Consider the following 25,153-nt stretch of genomic DNA (forward strand, 5'->3'; position numbering starts at 1 on the left):
TGGTTCTCAATCTTGTGGAAAATAAGACAGTTTAAAGGGGTCTCATTTATTGTCACTGTTCCAAATGTACAAAAAAAATTAGAAAATACCCCCCAACTCAATTCCCCCCACCCCACAACATTCCCCTCAACACAAATAATTTTTCCCAAAACCACAAACATAAACTGGTCCTGGTGTTTCCATAAACAGTGCAGCTAAGAAACAGTTTAGAGAAAATTTAACAGGATTCGGATTATATCCATTCTGTCCTCTCAGCCCTGAGAGGTAATAATTCCCATATGGGTCCCAGTCCTCCCCAATGGTTTTCCTATCTCTGGTGGAAGAGTCCTTTTACAAAGTGGTGTTTGGCTACTGCTTTAGAGATCCTCCTGTGCCTTCTTCTTCTTCTTGGGCTTTTCTTCTTGAATTACAGGGGGGTTTGTAGCTTCTCGTTGTAAATAGCTAATAAAATCACTTAATTCACGGCCACCCTGAAAACAGAAAGATTACCTTAAAAATGTAACTTTTTAAAGAACCCCAATCTGCCTCACTCAAACAGGAAGACTTGAGTTTGTAAAAGCACATTAGTACCCACCTATACTCACCATGAGAGTTTACAGAGTTTTCAGTTAAATAAACCCAATTAAAGAACTATGCTTAAGAGTGTGTGTTTATGTCATGTGTATGTTTGTGGGGATATGGGACAATTCACTTACTTCGTATTTCTTTGGATTTAGCTTCTTGTTGGCTGGAGAGAAGTATATGGTAGGAAAACTGGGGAAAGAAACATTTATTAATTTCAAGGAGTCACATGGGGCCATGCTGCTTTTGCCTTCAACTGGAATATGAAGTCCTCCCCTAAAACCATGTCTTGTAAATAAATAGTTTCCCGGTGGTTACAGGCTTTATTCCTATCAATTGCCTGGATATGTTTGTTAATTTTTAATCCACTTACCCTCTAACTTCATATGGAGAAGGCACATCATTGGCTGTGGCATCCATCTTGGCTATGACGATATTTGAGTCTTTGCTGAGCTGTTAATAAAATAGGTTAAATGTTTAAATTCCAAGTTTTCAGTGACTGAGGGACACTTAGTCAATTCAAGACTTAATCTCATTCTTCAAACACCCAGATAAACTGCTGTTCAGGTAGGAAGAGTGGTTTGCAGATAGTAGTACCTCACTTTACACAAACTTCCCTTTTTTCTCTTGTATTAAGACACTACATATTGCCACCTTCAAATTTACCTTGTCTGAATAAGACATTACAAAGGCTAAGCCAAATGTTTCAAGATGAAGGACCATATGGATTCATGTAAGCCATTAACAAAATTCAGAAGTTCTTAGATTTTTTTTTTTTTTTTTTTTTTTTTGAGACGGAGTTTCGCTCTTGTTACCCAGGCTGGAGTGCAATGGCGCGATCTCGGCTCACCGCATCCTCCGCCTCCTGGGTTCAAGCAATTCTCCTGCCTCAGCTTTTGTATTTTTAGTAGAGACGGGGTTTCACCATGATGACCAGGATGGTCTCGATCTCTCGACCTCGTGATCCACCCGCCTCGGCCTCCCAAAGTGCTGGGATTACAGGCTTGAGCCACCGCGCCCGGCCAGTTCTTAGATATTTTTAACCATAATCTACATTGAGCCTGAGGAATGGAATGTTAAAAGCGAGTATCTCAGGTGCTGCACAGGCTGGAGCACTACGGTACAGTCAAATAAAGTGAGTAAACCGTAATTGGGGAAAAAAAATCTATCAGTACTTAGGAACTAAGCAAATTAGCCAATGCTGAACATATAAACTTACGGCTCCCGCTCAAATGTTATCCTCAGAATAGGGTTCACACTTACCTTCTCTCCAAGTTCTTTATACTTGGGCTCCAGATTCTTACAGTGACCACACCAAGGGGCATAAAATTCAATCAGCACATCTTTATCTTCATTATTCACTATTTCATCAAAATTCTCCGCTACCACTACCTGAAAAACACAGAATAATCTCTGGTTGTAAGATAACCTTAAAAAAAATAAGTTCACAAGCTGTATTTGTTCCTAGACCCAATCCCTCTCTAATTTGATGTGTTATCTAATTTGATGTGTTAGAAAGTAAGTCATGGAAACCCAAATCACATTTACAGATTAAAGATGTTGCCATTCACTAGATACCAACTTGCTCCTATGTTTGTCACCTGTCAAAGTATGTTCAGGAAGTTACAGGACACAAAAGTGCTACCCAACCGTTCCCTAAAATAATTTCAAGCCAGGCATGGTAGCACATGCCTGCAGTCCAAGCTACTCAGAAGGCTGAGTCTACATAGTAAGACTGCATTTCTATAAAAAACATTCAGAGCAATACACTGTTCTTAGGGATTGCTCTATCCTCATAAGTTAGCCCAATATAAATTTCATCAGAAAGTTCTATGCAGGCTTTATACACTTTCCCTTACCAAGCATTTTGAGTCCTGCCAATGCTTATTTTATGACTCAGGGAGTGAGGACAAAAAAAAGAGAGAGAAAATGAGAGGCAATTGCTCATAGCTTAATAAGGTTGTGAGCACCTCACCTTTACAGGACCATCATTGCTCTCTGGGATAGGTTCAGACTTAAGGTATCTCTTCAGATTGCCATCAAAGTAATCCTGCAGGAACCTCTCCAGAGCCTTGCCATCACGCCTACAATTGGAAAACAAAGGTGAGGCTGGTTAATTTACTCCTACCACTGAGAAGATTAAAAGCAAGTTCTTTGAACAGTTACTATGTATTTTAGTTTTAATTTCAAGGCAAAAAAGGGAGAATTCTTATCTCTCAATATGCAGAACTGACTGAACAAACTGTAACTTTTGTTTCTAGTGTGTTCTTTGTGGATTAGAAAGTTCAGAGAAAGAAGAATCATTTGTCTTTTGGAGATTGATTTTTGTAAAAGAACCAGATCCTATTGCTCTGGAGTATAGTGTGTGTTTACAGTTTTTTCTTTTATAGACTGGCTCACAAGGAAGATTTTCTCTTGTCTCAATCTCCCAAAATCTCAAAGAGTGAGGATAAAAATTGTTTCTGGAGTCTTAGGGTCTTCCTGATTCTGAACTTACTTTAGACCCATGTAGTTTTTTTTTTTTTTTTTTTTTTAAAGACGGGGTTTCACCATGTTGGTCAGGCTGGCCTTGAACTCCCGACCTCAAGTGATCCGCTCGCCTTGGCCTCCAAAGTGCTTGGATTATAGGCGTGAGCCACCATGCCTGGCTCACCCATGTAGTATTTCAAAAAGAAAAGACATTCTGTAGGGATGAAGGGGAAAATGGTTTGGTTTCAAATTATATCAGTAAAAAGGAGGTTTTCCAATCTTTTTTTCGATTTTTAAATTTTTTATAGACATGGGGTCTTGCTATGTTGCCCAGGCTGGCCTTGAACTCATGCGCTCAAATTATCTTCCTGCCTTAGCCTCCCGATGTACTGAGATTACAGATGTGAGCCATCATGCCTGGCTCAAAGGAGGCTGTCCAATCTTCTTTCTTTTCTTTCCCTTCCACCCTCCCTTCCTCCCTTCTTTCTTTCCTTTTATTTTTATTTTTATTTTTTTTGAGACAGAGTCTTGCTCTGTCACCCAGGCTGGAGAACAGTGGCATGATCTCAGCTCACTGCAATCTCTGCCTCCTGGGTTCAAGTGATTCTCCTGCCTCAGCCTCCCTAGTAACTGGAATTACAGGTGCACAGCACCACGCCCGGCTAATTTTTTTTTTTTTTGGACACAGAGTCTTGCTCTGTCTCTAGGCGCCAGGCTAGAGTGCAGTGGCATGATCTTGGCTCACTGCAACCTCCGCCTCCCAGGTTCAAGCAATTCTCCTGCCTCAGCCTGTCAAGCAGCTGGGACTACAGGCGTTCACCATCATGCCCAGCTAATTTTTGTATTTTGGCAGAGATGGAGTTTCACCATGTTGGCCAGGATGGTCTCAATCTCTTGACCTTGTGATCATCCCGCCTCGGCCTCCCAAAGTGCTGGGATTACAGATGTGAGCCACTGTGCTCAGCCTTTATCTACTATTTCTAATGACCAAGTGGAATCATGTAAGAATTCCAAGCTGCCATCCTTTCATTAGTTTTCATAATTCATTAAGGATCATAATCCTTCAAGTACCTATATTTATTTACTTTTTTATTTTGAGATGGACTTTCACTCTTGTTGCCGAGGCTGGAGTGCAATGGCGCGATCTTGGCTCACCGCAACACCTCCCGGTTCAAGTGATTCTCCTGCCTCAGCCTCCTGAGTAGCTGGGATTACAGGCATGCGCCACCACGCCTGGCTAATTCTTTTTGCATTTTTAGTAGAGATGGGGTTTCTCCATGCTGGTCGGGCTAGTCTCACACTCCTGACTTCAGGTGATCTGCCTGCCTTGGCCTCCCCAAGTGCTAGGATTATAGGCATAAGTCACCATGCCTGGCCTAAATTACCTATATTTAAATTGAGAAACGTGACAGTCACAGGTCTTGATTTTAAAAGACCTATCTTCACATTCCAGTAGTATTGTTCCTTATAAATCCTTTGTGGTATAAAAGGCTTTAATAATTGCCTTGCAGAATCAAAGCCCAACTAGCAACTCACGAGAACTCTTCCTGCATGACAAACTTCTCTCCTTTAGCAGTTCTGATGGCAACAACAGGAATCTCTCCAGTAGTGCTTTCCAAGCCAAAATCAGAAAGTTCATGGCTAAAGGTTTTGCGGCTAGCTACAGCAAAGTTGAGTTTGTGCCCAGCATCCAGGAATTTCTTTGCCACCATCATTACCCTGTGGGAAACAAGAGACATCTGTGCCAAGACTATACAGGGTGGTCAAGCACTTCTGAAACTAAGAAGCAAGTGACTGGAAATCAAAGACTAAGTTCTACAGTCCATGTAGCCTTCTGGCATCAGAACAGTCTGAGCTCTTCAGCACTGAATAAGGATTATAATATATTTCAATGCCTTACTAAACTTCACGGCCAAATTGGTGATACCCAATCAACACGTCCATTCCTGCTAAATCTTGCTGTATTATATAACTGAAATCTATTTTAGGCATAATGACTGAAACGGAAAGAAAATTCATGAGGATAAAATGCACTGAGAGTCTAAAGGTGCAAGTAAGCACAATGTTTTAAGTGCATTTTACATCAAATTTGCACATTTTATTTGGAGCCAGTGTGTCACAAAGCAAAGAAACACCTATGAAATACATGCTCAATAGACTTTGAAAACAGTTTATGTTACCTGTCCTTATGGCTTCAAATGTAGTTTTTGGAAGCCAAATGTTCCCATTCTTTCCTGCTCTTACACCACATATGGTAACAGGATACTTATTTTCATTTTTTTTTTTTTTTTTTTTTTTTCTTTTTTGAGATGGAGTTTCGCTCTTGTTACCCAGGCTGGAGTGCAATGGCGTGATCTCGGCTCACCGCAACCTCCGCCTCCTGGGTTCAGGCAATTCTCCTGCCTCAGCCTCCTGAGTAGCTGGGATTACAGGCATGCACCACCATGCCCAGCTAATTTTTTGTATTTTTAGTAGAGACGGGGTTTTACCATGTTGACCAGGATGGTCTCGATCTCTTGACCTCGTGATCCACCCTCGGCCTCCCAAAGTGCTGGGATTACAGGCTTGAGCCACCGCGCCCGGCTTTTTTTTCTCTTTTTTACAGCTTCTTAAGAAACCAATTATTTTTTTACAGGATAGTTATGAGACTGTTTCTACACTGAGTAAACTTGTTCACAAGGGAAAAACATAATTCTTATTACCTGTTTCTCCAGTAGTTAGAACCCTTAGCATTCTTTTCATAGTCCACATCATAGTAAGCAATAAGTAAGTCCTTGCCCTGTATCAAATCTTTATTGTCTTCTGTCATGTGAGGGCAAATACCAAAACTGAAATGAAAGAATCCATTATCAACTGGCGTGGCAAGTTTTTAGCTATATCATAAAAGTTACCACAAAGTAATTGACAGCATTTACGAAGGAAAGAGATTTTCAACATTTAGTACGGAGCAATATACCTTACAGGATGACAAGAGTTCTAACACCCATACGTTACTGCTTTAACATAAACTCAAATTATTATTGTTACAACCCCCTGAATAGACCATTTAAGCCAAAATATAGCTCTGCTTAATAACTGAGACTAAAAAAAACTAAAATCAAGCAAAGAAATCCCAGACAAGATACAAAGAAGTACTCACATGTTTTCCTGGATAAACTTTTTAATTTTGCCACTGGTCATTTTCTGCTCTGTATATGCCACAGTCTTGTCCTCAAACTTGTTCGTCAGATGTGAAGGACGAAATAAGGTGATACCCCTTAAAAAAAAAAAAGTCTCAATAGACACAAAAACGGTCTCCCTTTTTTTTTTTTTTTTTTTTTTTTGAGATGGAGTTTCGCTCTTGTTACCCAGGCTGGAGTGCAATGGCGCGATCTCGGCTCACCGCAACCTCTGCCTCCTGGGCTCAGGCAATTCTCCTGCCTCAGCCTCCTGAGTAGCTGGGATTACAGGCACGCGCCACCACGCCCAGCTAGTTTTTTTGTATTTTTAGTAGAGACGGGGTTTCACCATGTTGACCAGGATGGTCTCAATCTCTTGACCTCGTGATCCACCCGCCTCGGCCTCCCAAAGTGCTGGGATTACAGGCTTGAGCCACCGCGCCCGGCCTTTTTTTTTTTTTTTTTAAATAGGGTTTTGCTCTGTTGCTCAGGCTGGAGTGCAGTGGTGTGATCATAGCTCACTGCAGTCCTAAACACCCAGGCTCAAGCGATCCTCCCACCTTTGCTGCCCAAGTAGCTGACAAAATAGGTATACACCACCATGCACAACTCATTTTTTTTTTTTTTTTTTGAGATGGAGTCTCACTCTGTCACCCAGGCTGGAGTGCAATGGCACAATCTCTGCTCACTACAACTGGTGCCTCGCAGGTTCAAGCAATTCTCCTGCCTTAGCCTCCTGGGTAGCTGGGATTACAGGTGCATACCACTGCACCTGGCTAATTTTTGTATTTTTAGCAGAGATGGGGTTTCGCCATCTTGGCCAGGCTGGTCTCAAACACCTGACCTCCTAATCCACCCGCCTCAGCCTCCCAAAGTGCTGGGATCACAGGCATGAGCTACTGTACCCAGCCTAGTTTTTTATTTTTATTTTTTAATTTGGTAGAGATGGGGGTCTATCCATATTACCAAGGCTGGTCTTGAACTCCCAGGCTCAAGTAATCCTCCCACCTCAGCCTCTAAAAGATGCTGGGATTACAGGCACAGCCCCATATTTCATGTAAAGCTCAGACTAGCTACTTTTGCCACCACTTTAAACTAGTATCATCTAAGCACATAAGGACTCTTTTCTAGTACTGGACTCAGCAACATGACCTTCTAATTAACACTGAGATGCTAACCACCTTAATCTTTTTTTTTTTTTTTTTTTTTTTTTTTTGAGGCGGAGTTTCACTCTTGTTACCCAGGCTGGAGTGCAATGGCGCGATCTCGGCTCACCACAACCTCTGCCTCCTGGGTTCAGGCAATTCTCCTGCCTCAGCCTCCTGAGTAGCTGGGATTACAGGCACGCACCACCATGCCCAGCTAATTTTTTGTATTTTTAGTAGAGACGGGGTTTCACCATGTTGACCAGGATGGTCTCGATCTCTTGACCTTGTGATCCACCTGCCTCAGCCTCCCAAAGTGCTGGGATTACAGGCTTGAGCCACCGCACCCAGCTTTTTTTTTTTTTTTTTGAGACGGAGTTTCGCTCTTGTTACCCAGGCTGGAGTGCAATGGCGCAATCTCAGCTCACCGCAACCTCCGCCTCCTGGGTTCAAGCAATTCTCCTGCCTCAGCCTCCCGAGTAGCTGGGACTACAGGTGTGCGCCACCATGCCCAGCTAATTTTTTTTTTTTTTTTTTTTTTTGTATTTTTAGTCAAGAGGGGGTTTCGCCATGTTGACCAGAATGGTCTCAATCTCTGGACCTCGTGACCCACCCGCCTCGGCCTCCCAAAGTGCTGGGATTATAGGCGTGAGCCACCGCGCCTGGACACCACGTTAATCTTAAGTGCAGTAATTGGGTATACGGTTTAATAAAATTTGAATTGGAAAATTAAGAGAACTTGGTTCTAATCATAGTTCCCCAACTAATTCCAAACATGTTAGACCAGGTCTCAATTTAACCCATCTAGGCTTCAGCTTTTTCACTATCTCAAAAGGGGGTTAGAGTGGATTTTCAAACCTTTAAAAACAATAGCAGGTCAGGTGGGGTGGCACATGCCTGTAAATCCCAACACTCTGGGAACCCAAGGCAGGCAGTTCACCTAAGGTCAGGAGTTTGAGACCAGCCTGGCTAACATGATGAAACGCTGTCTCTACTAAAAACACAAAAATTAGCCAGGTGTGGTACTGCATGCCTGTAATCCCAACTACTCAGGAGGCTGAGGCAGGAGAATCACTTGAACCCAGGAGGTGGAGGTTGCAGTGAGCCAAGATCGTGCCATTATACTCCAGCCTAGGCAACAAGGGCAAGATTCCAGCTAGAGCCGGGCGCGGTGGCTCAAGCCTGTAATCCTAGCACTTTGGGAGGCCGAGGCGGGTGGATCACGAGGTTGAGAGATCGAGACCATCCTGGTCAACAAGGTGAAACCCCGTCTCTACTAAAAATACAAAAAAATTAGCTGGGCATGGTGGCACGTGCCTGTAATCCCAGCTACTCAGGAGACTGAGGCAGGAGAATTGCCTGAACCCAGGAGGCGGAGGTTGCGGTGAGCCGAGATCGCGCCATTGCACTCCAGCCTGGGTAACAAGAGCAAAACTCCATCTCAAAAAAAAAAAAAAAAAAAAAAAAAGATTCCAGCTAGAAAAAAAAAAAAAAAAAAAAACCTCAAGCTTACTCTAAATCTTCTTCTTTTCACACATGGTTAGTGACTACTACTGTTTACATTTTTTGTTTTTTGTTTTTTTTTGAGATGCAGTCTTGCTCTGTTGTCTAGGCTGGAGTGCAGTGGTGTGATCATAGCTCACTGCAGCCCTAAAGTTCACACACACCACAGCTGTGGTGTGATCTCGGCGCACTGCAACCTCTGCCTCCCAGTTCAAGCAGTTATTCTGCCTCAGCCTCCTGAGTGGCTGAGACTACAGGCGCGTGCCACCATGCCTGGCTAATTTTTGCATTTTTAATAGAGATGGAGTTTCACCATATTGGCCAGGCTGGTCTTGAACTCCTGACCTCATGATCTGCCCATCTCAGCCTCCCAAAGTGCTGCGATTACAGGCGTGAGCCACCGCCACCTGGCCTTGTTTATTTTTTTTAATATTCACCCCATTCCCTTCCATTGCCACTAATGATGTTGACTGAGTTTAGACTCTCACACGTCACCCTCAATTTAGATTCCCCTTAGAATTCTCCTTAGAATGCCTTGCACCACTCCCCTTTCAAAGCATTATCATGTGGTTGCCAGTGACTTCTTCACAAATTTAAACCATTTATGCCAGAGGTTGCATAATGTTTTTGTGAAAAATCAGACCTTGGCAACGACCTTGAGCAGGAGGATATAAATAATTCCAACAAGCTTAACGTTCCAATAATGGAACACTAGGCATTGCTCCCCAGACCAAAATCTTTCAATGGTTCTCAAATGTCTAAAAGATAAAATAGAAGCTCTTTTATATGGCACTTAAAATTTGTACTTTGGTCTCTGCTGAACACTGCAATCTTAACTTTTACTATGATCTCAATCACAAGCAATGCTCCAGCAGTATTATGTAGGGCTCCTACATACCTAGGCGATCCTACATCTCAAGGCTTTCATTCCTGGTGCTCTATCTAGAATAATTTTTATTTCAAAGGCCATAACCTTCCAGAAAAAACCCATCCTTCAAGAGTCACCCTTTCTATGAATCTTTTTTCTGATATTACTGCCCCGACTCCAAAAGATAAAAAATCACTCCCACGTTTGTACTTCCAACCCACTCTGTATATATTTCTATTATAACATGTAACACTTACATATGTTTTTTACATTTTTACATACGTTCACGTATATAATCTCCCTCTGCTAGATAGAGGAATGTCCCTTGAAGGCAGCAATAGTTTCTGACATTAGCATAACGCCTTGAAAGTACTCAGTAAGGCTGAGCACAGTGGCTTCTGCCTATAATCCCAGCAGTTTGGGAGGCCGAGACAGGCAGATCACCTAAGGTTGGGAGTTTGAGACCAGCCTGACCAACATGGAGAAACTCAATCTCTACTAAAAATAGAAAATTAGCTGGGTGTGGTGGTGCATGCCTGTAATCCCAGCTACTTGGGAGGCTGAGGTAGGAGAATCACTTTAACCCGGGAGGCGGAGGTTGCGATGAGCCGAGATCCCACCATTGCACTGCAGTCTGGGCAACAATAGTGAAACTTTGTCTAAAAAAAAAAAGTACTTAATAAACCTTTTGGGCTGGGCGCGGTGGCTCAAGCTTGTAATCCCAGCACTTTAGGAGGCCAAGGCAGGTGGATCATGAGGTCAAGAGATCGAGACCATCCTGGTCAACATGGTGAAACCCCGTCTCTACTAAAAATACAAAAAAAAATTAGCTGGGCATGGTGGCACGTGCCTGTAATCCCAGCTACTCAGGAGGCTGAGGCAGGAGAATTGCCTGAACCCAGGAGGCGGAGGTTGCAGTGAGCTGAGATCGTGCCATTGCACTCCAGCCTGGGTAACGAGCGAAACTCCGTCTCAAAAAAAAAAAAAAACCTTTTGGAAAAATTAGGTATAAAAATCACCAGTTTAGCAGGGCATAGTGGTTCATGCCTGTAATCCCAACATTTTGGGAGGCCAAGGTTGATGGATCACTTGAGGCCAGGAATTCGAGACCAACCTGGGCAACATGGTAAAACCCTCTCTACTAAAAATACAACAATTAGCAGGGTGTGGTGGCGCCTGCCTGTACTCCCAGCTACTCGGGAGGTTAAGGTGGGAGAATTGTTTGAACCTGGGAGGCAGAGGTTGCAGTTAGCAGAGATCGCACCACCGCATTCCAGCCTGGGTGACAGAGTTGAGACCGTGTCTCAGAAAAATAAATAAATAAAAACTACCAGTTCACACAGTAAATCTTGGTCTGTAGATTCAACTCAGATCACTTACTCTCCATTATCATCATACTTGTTCACCAAAAACTCAACATTCGTATGTGCAAATCGGTAGTTATCCCTTAAGTTGCTGGCTGCTTTTAGGAACTCAGAATGAGCTTCACTGAATGAATCCTTGAAAAAACCTATAGAGAAAATATTAAACACAAGGAAGAAGCAGTAAGTCCTGACAGATAGACATTCCAAACCATAAAGGTCTATTTTTCAAGGCTTTCATTCTATTTTGAGGACTGGGCCTGCTTTTCCATGACTACCTCAAACAGGCACATTTAGGATGAGAAATTCCCCTCTACCCTTTACAGAAACATTTTTGGAGAGAGCCAAGGAAGATTTGTCAGTGTTGGAATCTTCATTCTATTTTTTTTTTTTTTAAAGACAGGGTTTCACCATGTTGGTCAGGCTAGTCTTGAACTCCCGACCTCAGGTGATCCACCCGCCTTGGCCTCCAATCCTTGGATTACAGGCGTGAGCCACCATGCCTGGCCAATTGCTTAATTTCTTAAGAGTTTTAGGGACTATTTGAGGTATCGGAAGGATTAAATTAAGATGATATGTTAAACTGTAAATCACTTCACCCAATTTTTTTCTTTCTCAGTATTTGTCTTTAGATCTACTCATTTAGAAAAGTGACTAAAACATAAATGTTCAACAAATACACACTAACTCCTTATGAAATATAAAGAATCAGTAAAACCCAGATAAAAAGTGGCTTTTAGCCAAATTTAAATGGTAAATGACATTCTGCTGCCAGAAAGTCAGTTTTATTACAGAAATTAGGAGACTAAGAGAAGTACATAGTTTTTATTTTTAAATTCATTTTTTAGTCACATTTATCATACATCACATTTAAAAAAACAAAACAATGAACATCTAAGATGCAGAAAGTGTTTAACTGGCTCATGCCATTTAAAAATGAGATACTGCAACACGAGAAAGCAATGATTGCTGCAAAAACAAGACAAATCCTATCAATCAGACTTTAAGTCCCCTAATTATTGTGAAAATAGCAGAGGTTTATTATTTACTTGTATTTTCCTACCTTAAAACCTTATTTTCAGTCACAACTACCCTATTATATGAGTTAAATTTCAGAGTTTAAGAAGCATTAGAAAATGGCGAAGATATTCCTATCCCAGTCCTTTATTTTTCCCCCATGCTCACTCCTATCACCGTCCTTTAATTGAAATTAAACCTTTATATCTTTAAGAACACAAACCCACTCAAATTAAACAGCAAGTGCCCCCCACATTATAGCAATGCTGACCCAATTCTGTCAGTTGTCTTTTGAACTGCTTCAAGGTTTCCTTAAGTGCTTTAATATTGTGGCTTTCCCAGACATGGAGGGTTTTGGAAACCAAGCTGATAATTCTGTGGCATGGTTTAATATTTGCTGCTTACCTACTACGGAGGCATCTTTATCACTAATGAATTTCTGAAATTCTTCCTCAGTCTTGAGAGGCACTGAAGCTGGTCCTGCCTGCTTCTTCAGGTGGCTGACAATTCCATCTTAGAAGTCAAAATAAAAGTTATAGCAACACACTTATTTATTTATAATTTTTGAGAAGGCAATTATTCATGATTCGAAATTCAGAAGGCACAAAAGGGTATATGATGAAATTTTCTTGCCACCCTTGTCCCTACTCACCCAGTTTCCTCCTTGTAAGATTTCAGTTTCTTGTATATCCTTTCAGACATTTAATGCATAAACAGGCAATCACATATACATAGCTACTTCAACCTTTTGTTACAGTGACATAGTTTGTTATTATACTTTAAAATTTTTTTTTTTTTTTTTTTTTTTTTGAGACAGAGTTTCGCTCTTGTTACCCAGGCTGGAGTGCAATGGCGCGATCTCGGCTCACCGCAACCTCCGCCTCTTGGGTTCAGGCAATTCTCCTGCCTCAGCCTCCTGAGTAGCTTGGATTACAGGCATATGCCACCATGCCCAGCTACTTTTTTTGTATTTTTAGTAGAGACGGGGTTTCACCATGTTGACCAGGATGGTCTCGATCTCTTCACCTTGTGATCCACCCGCCTTGGCCTCCCAAAGTGCTGGGATTACAGGCTTGAGCCACCGCGCCCGGCTTAAAAATTTTTTAACAGAAATACTCTTTAAAATGCATAGTGTTTCACTGTAAATGTGCCTTAATTTATTTAACCAAACACAGGTGCAAAATTGATGGACATTTGTTTCTAATCTTTTTTTTTTTCTCAGACAGGGTCTCCTGCTGCCCAGGCTGGAGTCCAGTGGCACGATCATTGCTCACTGCAGCCTTTGCCTCTATGGGTCAATCAGTCCTCTTGCCTCAGTTTCCTGAGTAGCTGGGCCTATAGGCATGCACCATCATGCCCAGCTAGTTTTTTGTATTTTTTCATAGAGATGAGATCTCACTAGGTTGCCCAGGCTGGCCTCCAACTCCTAGGCTTGAGCGATCCACCTGCTTCAGCCTCCTTAAGTGCTGCAACCTCTGCCTCCGGGTTTAAGGCATGAGACTCATTAACCTTTTCCTTTCCTTTTTTTTTTGCGGGGCGGGGGTGGGGGTCGGTGGGGACAGTTTCACTCTTGCCACCTGGGCTGGAGTGCAATGGCGCCATCTCAGCTCACTGCAACCTCTGCCTCCCGCGTTTAAGTGATTCTCCTGCCTCATCCTCCTGAGTAGCTGGAATTACAGGTGCCTGCCACCATGCCTGGTTATTTTTTTGTATTTTTAGTACAGACAGGGTTTCACTATGTTGGCCAGTCTGGTCTTGAATTCCTGACCTCATGATCCTTCTGATTCGGCCTCCCAAAAGTGCTGGGATTACAGGAGTGAGTCACCATACCCAGCCCTTGTTAACCTTTTTTTTTTTTTTTTTTTTTTTTGGAGATCGAGTTTTGCTCTTGTTGCCCAGGCTGGAGTGCAATGGCAAGATCTCAGCTCACCACAACCTCCACCTCATGAGTTCAACCAAGTCTCCTGCCTCAGCCTCCCGAACAGCTGGGATTACAGGCATGCACCACCACGCTTAGCTAATTTTGTATTTTTAGTAGAGATGGGGGTTTTTCCATGTTGGTGAGGCTGGTCTCAAACTCCCAACCTCAGGTGATAGGCCCGCCTTGGCCTCCCAAAGTGCTGGGATTACAGGCGAGTGACCCCACACCACAACGATTTTTAAACATACAGTTCTGTATCCTATTTGTGCTACCTCATGTAAGTGGAATCATACAGCAGCATGTAGTTATAATTTTCTTCTTTAAGGCTGAAAATCTTCCACTGGATGCATAAATCATATTTTGTTTACCACTCATTCACTGATAGACACTTGGATTACTTCCACCTTTTGGCTACTATGATAATGCTGCTGTAAATGTAGGTGTACAACTATCTTCTTTTGCGTATACAGTAAGTCCTCACTTAATATTACTCATAGGTGCTCAGAAACTGCAACTTTAAGACAAAGAATGCACAGCAAGTCCTAGAATAACAGTTTCCTATAACATTGATGAGGAAAAAAAACAGGTTTCGTTAAGGGTTGTTCACTTAAAAATCACAGCTTTCGCTGGGCGCAGTGGCTCACGCCTGTAATCCCAGCACTTTGGGAGGCTGAGGCGGGTGGATCACGAGGTCAAGAGATTGAGACCATCCTGGTCAACATGGTGAAACCCCGTCTCTACTAAAAATAAAAAAAATTAGCTGGGCATGGTGGCACGTGCCTGTAATCCTAGCTACTCAGGAGGCTGAGGCAGGAGAATTGCCTGAACCCAGGAGGCGTAGGTTGCGGTGAGCAGAGATCGCGCCATTGCACTCCAGCCTGGGTAACAAGAGTGAAATTCTATCTAAAAAAAAAAAAAAAAAAAAAAAAAAATCACAGCTTCCAAGAATCTACTGACAACATTGAGAACTTACTGTATACCCAGAGGTGGGTATAGAGAAGCTGGATCATATATATGGTTAATTCCATTTTTATTTTTATTTTTTGAGACAGGGTCTCACTCTGTCACCCAGGCTGGAGAGCAGTGGTGTAATCTTGGCTCACTGCAACCCCCACCTCTTAGTTTTAAAAGATTCTCCTGCCTTAGGCTCCTAAGTAGCTGGGACCATGCCTGGCAAATTTTTCTATTTTTTGGTAGAGACACGGTTTTACCATGGTGGCCTGGCTGGTCTTGAACTCCTGACCTCAAGTGATCTACCCACCTTGGCCTCTCAAAGAGCTGGGATTACAGTCATGAGCTACCGTGCCTGGCATTTTTAATTTTTTTTTGAAATGGAGTCTTGCTTTGTTCCCCAGGCTGGAGTGCAACGGTCCAATCTCAGCTCACTACAAGCTCCGACTTCCGGGCTCAAGCAAACCTCCTGCCTCAGCCTGCCAAGTAGCTGAGATTACAGGTATGTGCCACCACACCTAGCTAATTCTTGTATTTTCAGTAGAGACAGGGTTTCACCATGTTTTTCCTGGCTGGTCTCAAACTTCTGATCTCAAATGATCCGCCTGCCTTGGCCTCCCCCAAAGTGTTGGGATTATAGGTGTGAGCCACCATACCCGACTCTATTTTTAATTTTTTTTTTTTTTTTTTTTTTTTTTTGAGATGGAGTTTCACTCTTTTTACCCAGGCTGGAGTGCAATGGCACGATCTCGGCTCACCGCAACCTCTGTCTCCTGGGTTCAGGCAATTCTCCTGCCTCAGCCTCCTGAGTAGCTGGGACTACAGGCACGCGCCACTATGCCCAGCTGATTTTTTGTATTTTTAGTAGAGATGGGGTTTCACCATGTTGACCAGGATGGTCTCGATCTCTTGACCTCGTGATCCACCCGCCTCGGCCTCCCAAAGTGCTGGGATTACAGGCTTGAGCCACCGCGCCCGGCCTTCTATTTTTAATTTTTAAAGGAACCACCATACTGTGTTTTCCATAGTGGTTGTCCATTTTATACTCCTAAGAGTGCACAAAGTTTCCAGTTTCTTTTGGAGATGGAGTCTCGCTCTGTCGCCCAGGTTGGAGTGCAGTGGCATGATCTCAACTCACTGCAACCTCTGCCTCCTGGGTTCAAGCAATTCTCCTGCCTCAGCCTCCTGTGTAACTGGGATTACAGGAATGCACCACCATGCCCGGCTAATTTTTGTATTTTTAGTAAAGATGGGGTTTTACCATGCTGGCCAGGCTGGTCTTGAATTCCCGACCTTGTGATCCACCTGCCTCGGTCTCCCAAAGTGCTGGCATTACAGGTGTGAGCCACTGCAACTGGCCCTAACTTTTTATCAGAGACTCATTTTATATCTCAAAGGCTGGGCTCAAGAGAGTCTTTCCCTCAGCCTCCTGAATAGCTAAGACTATAGGTCTACTACGCTATTGCACCCAGGTCATACATATTTTTAAAACTTGTTTGTTGCCTCCTTCCCCTCATCCCCCAGAATGTAAGCTTCACAAGAGTAGAGATCTTGTCTGTTTTATCAATAAATGCCAAGCACCTAAAAAGAAATGCCAATATTTAGAATATCTGGCACAGAGTAATTACTCAATAAATATTTGTAAAATGAAAAAATGTCTAGCTGACCTTATAAATCAAGTTCATGTTTTTTTTATATTACTTATATAATCTGTTCATTTAGAGAGGTCTTATTACCACCAAACTGACCTCTTAGATGAGGAATTTTTAAGACTGAAAGTATACTGTGTAGAAAAACAAATATTTATGTTTCCATTACAAAGAGTAAGGTACTTAACATCAGTTTTCAGAATGTAATTCAGGATCCTTACCAGCAGTCCTAGGTCCATCATAAGCACCTGCTTCTTCACCATCTCTAAATATCTTCAGGGTTGGATATCCACTGACTCCATATTTATTACAGGTGTTAGTGTTGGCAGTGCAATCAACCTAAAGATTAAAACACACAAACTATTTCTTAGCCAAGAATGTGTTGCAGGTTCTTCTTATATTCTCAAAATACTAGGATTGGTCAAATCTTAAGAGGATCAAGGAATTCGTGGCATATAAGCCATAGAACATCAGATTTCAAAGGCAGATTGGTGCTTGCCTAACTACATCAGAACTACCTAAGGAATTCTTTAAAACTGAGATTTCTAGGCCTCATACAAAATACAAAACTACTGTTTAAATTCTGCCCTTCGAGTCTCTATTAGCTAAAGCAGTGGTCTTCATCTTTTTTCTGCTTCAGAACACATGAGGGATAGATCACTTAAATTATTAACAGGGGCTTATTTTGATTAATGACTATCATCAAGAGAATACACAGATGGGGGTACATATCCTTTAGATGGAATATATTTTGATTTTACAAATCATCTAGAGCTATTATCAAAGGTACTAATACTTGTTTATATGTTCCCTGAGCTAGTCTGAGTTTGGGCTATACCATAATATAACATATCTCGTGAGATCTATCAGGAAGAAGGAAAATAATTTCCTCTTTTGAGCCATTTACTCCAAACCAGGCAGTGCTACAAGTACTTTGCATATATTATCTCATTTAATCTCCACAAGATTCTTAAGTATGATCCTTATGCTCTAAGATGGGTAAACTGAGATCCAGAAAATTAATGTGTGTATAGTCACACAGGCTGTAGCACAGAAGGCAGAAATTGTGATTGAAATTTTTTTCCTATGGCAAGCTGCCTGATAGGACTAAAAGTAGTTTCCAAAAATAGCCATGAACTATATCTGAGGCTGGCAAAGGTACCAGCTTTTAAACTAGAACAACTATGGGTCTACTACAAAATGGCAACATTCTGAAAGCATTACTTTAATTGTAAAAACAAATACCAAGTTTATAGTTGACCATTTGGTTACACATTCATCAATATCCTCTTATCATTTCCATTACTGTAATTATCATATGGCAGTTTATTGAACTCATTTACTCAATGATTATTATTATTTTTCTTTACCCTAGGCTTGTCAGCCAACAATGATTATTATTATCTTTTTTTGGGGGGGAGTAGGGGATGGAGTCTTCCTCTGTTGCCCAGGCTGGAGTACAATGGTACGATCTCAGCTCACTGCAACCTCTGCCCTCCTGGGTTCAAGCAATTCTCCTGTCTCATCCTCCTGAGTAGCTCAGACTACAGCTGTGCACCACCACACATGGCTAATTTTTGTATCTTTAGTAGAGACGGGGTTTCATCATGTTGGCCAGGCTGGTCTTGAACTCCTGACCTCAGGTGATCCGCCCTCCTTGGCCTCCCAAAGTGCTGGGATTACAGGCATGAGCCATCACGCCTGACCACTACTCTTAATCTTTTGAAACTAAGTCATTTGTGTATTTGCCCAGAAACTAGTATTCACTCTTCTTAGCAGAATAAGAGCAGAGAAAATGAACGTTAATCTTACAAACTATAACTGTTATTTTTTTCCATGTAGCAAAGCTGAGACAACAAACTTTTTTGTTTTTAAGATGGAGTTTCGCTCTTTTTACCCAGGCTGGAGTGCAATGGTGCAATCTCGGCTCACTGCAACCTCTGCCTCCTGGGTTCAAGCGATTCTCTTGCCTCAGCCTCCCGAGTAGCTGGGACTACAGGCACGCGCCACCATGCCCAGCTAATTTTTTGTATTTTTATTAGAGACAGGGTTTCACCATGTTGACCAGGATGGTTTTGATCTCTTGACCTCATGATCCATCCGCCTTGGTCTCCCAAAGTGCTGGGATTATAGACATGAGCCACCACGCCTGGCCAAACTACTTTTTAAAATACTTCACATCCTTTAGTGAAGAATCCACCTGTACTTACCTTTGCTAATGGAACTATTCCTTTTAATCTGGTAGCTGCAGCTTCATACTCAGGAGCAAGTCTCTTGCAGTGTCCACACCTATATACATATTAAAAAAACAAACTCTCAGTTTAATCCTATGAATTTGTAAATTTTGTCTCACTTTCAGAAAGAATCTCACACTATAATACTACTTTTGAGCTAGTAGATGCTTCCAATAGCAAAATCATTACATGAACAACATTCATTATTTTTAAAGTAAACGAGATCTCTCGGAAGACAAAGGTCCTATCTCTCGACTGAGGTTGACTCTGTAGTACTGGCTCAGCCCAGGGCAGCTCTATTTTCGCAATACAAAAAGTATAACTGGCCGGGTGTGGTGGCTCAACCTGTAATCCCAGCACTTTGGGAGGCCGAGGCGGGTGGATCACGAGATCAAGAGATCGAGACCATCCTGGTCAACACAGTGAAATCCCGTCTCTACTAAAAATACAAAAAGTTAGCTGGGCATGGTGGCGTGTGCCTGTAATTCCAGCTGCTCAGGAGGCTGAGGCAGGAGAATTGCCTGAACCCAGGAGGCGGAGGTTGCGGTGAGCCAAGATCGCGCCATTGCACTCCAGCCTGGGTAACAAGAGTGAAACTCCGTCTCAAAAAAAAAAAAAAAACTTGGAAATACTGTACATCTAAAACTTGTTTAAAATAAAGGACTATACAACAGCTGAGTGCAGTGGCTCACCCCTGTAATCCCAGCACTTTGGGAGGCTGAGGTGGGCAGATCATGAAGTCAGGAGTTCGAGACCACTCTGGCCAATACGGTGAAACCCCATGTCTTATGTGTGTGAAATAGGGTATTATTCATTATATCCTCTGTATTCCTTTAATATTGCATAGTAAACGTATTTTAAAGGGCATAACAATTGGATCTGGGTCTTTAAGGATTTAACGCTTCAGAGAGGAGAGGATAGGGAATTTAAGATGGGGGGAGAGTAGAGCCAACGTAAAAGAGTACCAGTAAGAGTACCCATCTTAAATTCAGAGAACTGTGAAGGGCTTTTTGAGATAATAAATGTACATGCACCTGTACTAAGACCATATCTATCAGCAATGTAAAAGACTGACAAGAATGGAGAAAACAGAGACAAGAATAAAGCCATCTATAAGATAATGCATTTCACACGGCACGTAATAAAAGCTTGGACCAGAGTGGCAGCAATGAGAATTAAGAAGAGACAGAAGAGAGATTTCTGTTGAATATATGGTAGTTGTCAAAGCTGAGGCATCTTCGAACATTTTAAGAGAAAAAAATCACATAAAATAGTTACTAGGTCAAGTCAGTGGGTGTCAACTCTAGATGCTTATCAAAAAAATCCATGGAGCATTAAAACAAAAAAAAAAGTATCCATGTCTTACTGAATGAGAATCTCCAGAAATCTGGGGAGCAACCAGGTGTGTGTGCAAGCTGCAAGGATGGGACTAAAATCCACTATCTTAAACTTTGGCAATATCCATAAGATCATCAAATCCACAAAGAGTTTCAATGAGGCTGGAGGAGACTGCCCTCTTCAAATCCACTAGGAATGGAACTGAGGTGGAATTTAAGGGAAATCAGGGTCAGGTAATACAGATCTTTCAAGATTAACCACTACCTTTCATCCACCCCTAGAAAATATTAAAATACAAATAATCCCATCTACCCTCAAGGATGGCACCTGGCAGTTGATCATGAATTCCAACATACATTCACCCAATAATCATCACTTCAGGCATACCATGAGTCAAGTGCTTTTTAAGACTTTGATAAGAAAATTGATATAGTCCTTTCCTTATAGGAATACCTATCTGGCAGGGGTGACAGAGATTATTAGATGCCAACAGAGAGGCAGGATCAACCAGTTTGTTGTCCACAGAAGGAAAAAAAATTTTTGAGCTAAATGTTGATGTTGAAAAGATCAATTAGGGGGTGGGGGTGGGGATTACAAGAAACCAGCATAAATATTATTTTTTTTTTTTGAGATGGGAGACTTGCTCTGTCACCCAGGCTGGAGTGCAGTGGTGCGATCTCAGCTCACTGCAACCTCCGCCTCGCAGATTCAAGCAGTTCTGCCACAGCCTCCTGAGTAGATAGGATTACAGGTGTTCACCACTATGCCCAGGTAATTTTTGTATTTTTAGTAGAGACGGGATTTCACCATGTTGGCCAGGGTGGTCTTGAATTCCGAACCTCATAATCTGCCCACCTTGGCTTCCCAAAGGGCTGGGACTACAGGCATCAGCCACTGTGCCCGGCCAATGCTATTTATTACTACTGTCTTAGAGGGTAACACACAAATCTTACAGCATAAACAGATGTTGAGAACTTAATATTAAATGTTAACACTGATCAATACATTTTCAGAAAGTTTCAAACATTTAAATAGTGTTATTTTCCCAGAGAAATTCATGGGAAACGATTCTGCCAGCTACAGTAGCTCATGCCTGTAATCCCAGCACTTTGGGAGGCTGAGGTGGGTGGATCACAAGGTCAGGAGCTCGAGACTAGTCTGGCCAATATAGTGAAACCACGTCTCTACTAAAAATATAAAAAATTAGCCGGGTGTGGTGCTGTGCAACTGTAATCCCAGCTACTCAGGAGGCTGAGGCGGGAGAATCATGGGAACCTGGGAGGTAGAGGCCTCAGTGAGCCAAGATCAAGACAAAGATCTGCCTCAAAACAAAAAAAAAAAAAAAAAAAAAAAAAGAAAGAGACTCGGTCTCAAACACACACACACACACACACACACACACACACACACACACACACACAATTAACTCCATAATGAATAACAGAAATATTAGTCTACAAAGTCAACTGCAAAGAAAGCTTTCACTATACTGCGTGCAGTGGTTCACGCCTGTAATCCCAGCACTTTGGGAGGCTGAAGCGGGTGAATCAGCTGAGGTCAAGAATTCAAGACCAGCCTGGCCACCATGGTGAAACCTCATCTCTACTACAAAAAAAAAAAAAAAAAAAAAGGATACAAAAATTAGCTAGGCATGGTGGTACATGCCTGTAATCCCAGCTGCCAGCGAGGCTAAGGCAGGAGAATCGCTTGAACCCCGGGAGGCAGAGTACAGTGAGCCGAGATCTCGCCACTGTACTCCAGCCCGGGGAAACAGCAAGACTGTATTAAAAAAAAAAAAAAAAAAAAAAAAAGCTTTCACTTTCACTTTCACTTGAAACATCAAAGTGGAAAAAGAACTAGCTTAAAATAGGTATATTTTACTTTCTTTTTTGAGACAGGGTCTCACACTGTCACTTAGGCTGGAGTGCAGTGGTACAGTCTCAGCTCCCTGCAACCTCTGCCTCTCAGCCTCCTGAGTAGCTGGGACTACAGGTGTGGACCACCATGCCCAGCTAAGTTTTGTCCTTTTTTGGTAAAGAAAGGGTCTGGCCATGCTGCCTAGGCTGGTCTCTAATCACACCACTGCAACCTCTGCCTCCCAGGTTCAAGCTATTTTCCCATCTCAGCCTCCCAAGTAGCTGGGATTACAGATATGCTAATTTTTAATTTAAAAATTAACTGGACTTAGTGGAGATGGGGTTTCGCCATGTTGGTCAGGCTGGTCTTGAACTCCTGACCACAAGTGATCTGCCTGCCTTGGCCTTCCAAACTGCTGGGATTACAAGTGTACATCCCAAGGCCCAACCCCATTTACTCTTACTCTGTTTCTTGTAAGATAGAACTCATGAACTGCACAAAGGAATATAGAGGTCAGGAAATACTTCCAGCTGAAATGTTAAGAAATAAAAATACTGAGGCCGGGCATGGTGGCTCACACTTGTAATCCCAGCACTTCGGGAGGCTGAGGCAAGTGGATCACCTGAGGTCAGGAGTTCACCACCAGCCTGACTAACATGGTCAAACCCAGTCTCTACTAAATTAAAAAACAAACAAACAAACAAAAAAAAACAGCCAGGCGTGGTAGCGCCTATCTATAATCTGAGTTACTTGGGAGGCTGAGACAGGAGAATTGCTTGTACCTGGGAGGTGGAGGTTGCAGTTAGCCAAGATTTCGCCATTGCTGGGATTACAGGCATGCACTACCACGCCCAGCTAATTATATATTTTTAGTAAAGATGGGAGTTTCTCTATGTTGGTCAGGGTGGTCTCAAACTCCCGACCTCAGGTGATCCTCTCGCTTCGACCACCCAAAATGCTGGGATTACAGGTGTGAGCCATAGCACCTGGGCCAATAATTCTTCTTTAATATTCCAGTGGCAAACAATCCCTACTTTAAATTGTTGCAAAAACATCACTGTAGTAAAAAGCATCACTCAGATTTGACAAACTGAGTGAAACCCCAGCTTTTACAAATTTAGTGACACCCCCTCAAAGCTAACAGCATGATTATATAATTGGGAAGAGTTGATCCTAAGAGAAAACATGAGTTCCAGAGATGTTTAAGAACTAGCTAGGTCCGGGCGCGGTGGCTCAAGCCTGTAATCCCAGCACTTTGGGAGGCCGAGGCGGGTGGATCACAAGGTCAAGAGATCGAGACCATCCTGGTCAACATGGTGAAACCCGTCTCTACTAAAAATACAAAAAATTAGCTGGGCATGGTGGCGCGTGCCTGTAATCCCAGCTACTCAGGAGGCTGAGGCAGGAGAATTGCCTGAACCCAGGAGGCGGAGGTTGTGGTGAGCCGAGATCGCGCGATTGCACTCCAGCCTGGGTAACAAGAGCGAAACTCCGCCTCAAAAAAAAAAAAAAAAAAAAAAAAAAAAAGAACTATCTATATGTGTAATCTGTACTGCCAGTTAGCCCCAGAAATGCCATGGACACAAAACCTGCCCAAGCTGAAAACAAAATATGCCATCTTTAGCACATCATTTTGATTCACGTGGTCTTTACTGCAGGGCTTTTTTTTTCCTTGTAACCCCCAGCAAGCTGGTTGAGGCCAAGAAGTGAAGACCTGAGACTAAAGCAAATAAAAGTATACACTAACTTTTACTGACCATTTTGAACACAGTTTTAAACCAAGGGTCACTGTGCCAGGAGGGGAAAAATTAAGCACTGTAATTATATATATTTATATTGAGCTATCCCAAGGTTAAAATAATCATCATTTACTACGGCCGGGCATGAGTTCCAGAGATGTGGAGGTTTAAAAAAAAAAAAAAAAAAAAAAAACACTCAAGTTGACTGGGCCAGAAACCTATTTGCCCTTCCTTCTCCCCAACTTTTTTTTTTTTAATTTCGAGTTAGTTCTAGCTAAGGAATTTACACCCTTGTTCACTTAAGTCACCCTAGAGTATTTAATTAACATTGGTTACTTTCTCATTGGAGTCTTTTTTGTCATTTTAAAGAAATCCTAATTAAAATGGACAACTTGGACAGATTCTGATGGAATTATTCTTGTTCGCCTCCTCTTTTCTTTTTGACAGAGGTGTCTGGCGGTGCTAAGATGCAAGTGATCCGCTGAAGGGAGAAATTGAACACCATGTGACGGACAAATTACCTGCCTCAAGAAAACACTTAATGGCCATTCTGCAGCCACTTAGTGACCTTGGCTAGAAACCAACGGCTGTGCGGCGTGGGTTAAGAGGGAAGAAAAACACCCTAGGGATCCAGGACACAGCCGTTTGGTGAAACGGCCGCTTCCACTGCAAGGTTTTGGAATGTCTAGTCTGTAGACTGGAGAATATTAATACTGACTCACGCAGAAACGATAGAGCTACATATTGAAGTGGGGGAAGGGGTGGCTAAACCCTCTGCAAATAGGAAGTGCGGCAAGAACACGGAGATAAGGATGTGGCCCTGCGTGAGCGCAGCCTCCGGGTTTTTCTCCCGCCTATCAGCACCGACTCCCCCGCTCCCGGGAGGCGCCTCCAGCTCCCCGGGAATGAGCAATGTGCCGGCCGCAGCCGGGACCCACAGAAATGGGGACGGGCGCCGGCACTGCGTAGGCCCAACCGTTCCCCGCGCCCTCGCCCCCGGCCCAGCTCAGCCCTTCTTCCCCCCGCCCCGGCAGAGTGGCCTCACCAGGGGGCGAAGAACTCGACAAGCATGAGGCCCGCAGACCCCGTGTCAGAGACGCGACTCTCGAAGTTGTCGTCCGTGAGTTCCAGCACGTCGGAGGCAGCGGCTAGGCCGGCAGCAGCGAGAAGCAGCGCCACGCCCGACAACAGCGCTGGGCGGCGGAGGCGCATGGCGGCAAGGTGAGGTGGGGGCGGCCGGGAGAGTCGGGGCTCGGCTGGGACTGTGGAGGTCGTGCGCGCGTCCACACAGCGGCTGTCTGCGCTCGCGCGTCTGGCCCAGGCGGACCTGCAGCCGGAGGTCCCAACCCCCTAGCCCGGCTCGGGCCGCTGTGTGGCAGCCA

The 25,153-nt window shown here is 43.1% G+C and overlaps 1 protein-coding gene across 1 annotated transcript; it reads right to left on the reverse strand.

Moving 5' to 3' along the window:
• Nucleotides 1-26: 26 nt before the first annotated feature.
• Nucleotides 27-25,125, reverse strand: PDIA3 (protein disulfide isomerase family A member 3). Its single transcript, XM_039469481.2, has 13 exons — nucleotides 24,817-25,125; nucleotides 18,814-18,892; nucleotides 16,825-16,942; nucleotides 12,488-12,595; nucleotides 11,085-11,214; nucleotides 6,170-6,286; nucleotides 5,733-5,858; nucleotides 4,567-4,749; nucleotides 2,537-2,645; nucleotides 1,825-1,953; nucleotides 935-1,014; nucleotides 696-753; nucleotides 27-470 (listed from the first exon to the last, which is right to left on the reverse strand). Exons 1-13 carry the CDS (start codon nucleotides 24,981-24,983, stop codon nucleotides 357-359), a joined length of 1,518 nt encoding a protein of 505 aa, XP_039325415.1. The 5' UTR covers nucleotides 24,984-25,125; the 3' UTR covers nucleotides 27-356.
• Nucleotides 25,126-25,153: the final 28 nt, after the last annotated feature.

Source organism: Saimiri boliviensis, chromosome 2, assembly GCF_048565385.1.
Source record: "Saimiri boliviensis isolate mSaiBol1 chromosome 2, mSaiBol1.pri, whole genome shotgun sequence".
Taxonomy (NCBI): Eukaryota; Metazoa; Chordata; class Mammalia; order Primates; family Cebidae; genus Saimiri; species Saimiri boliviensis.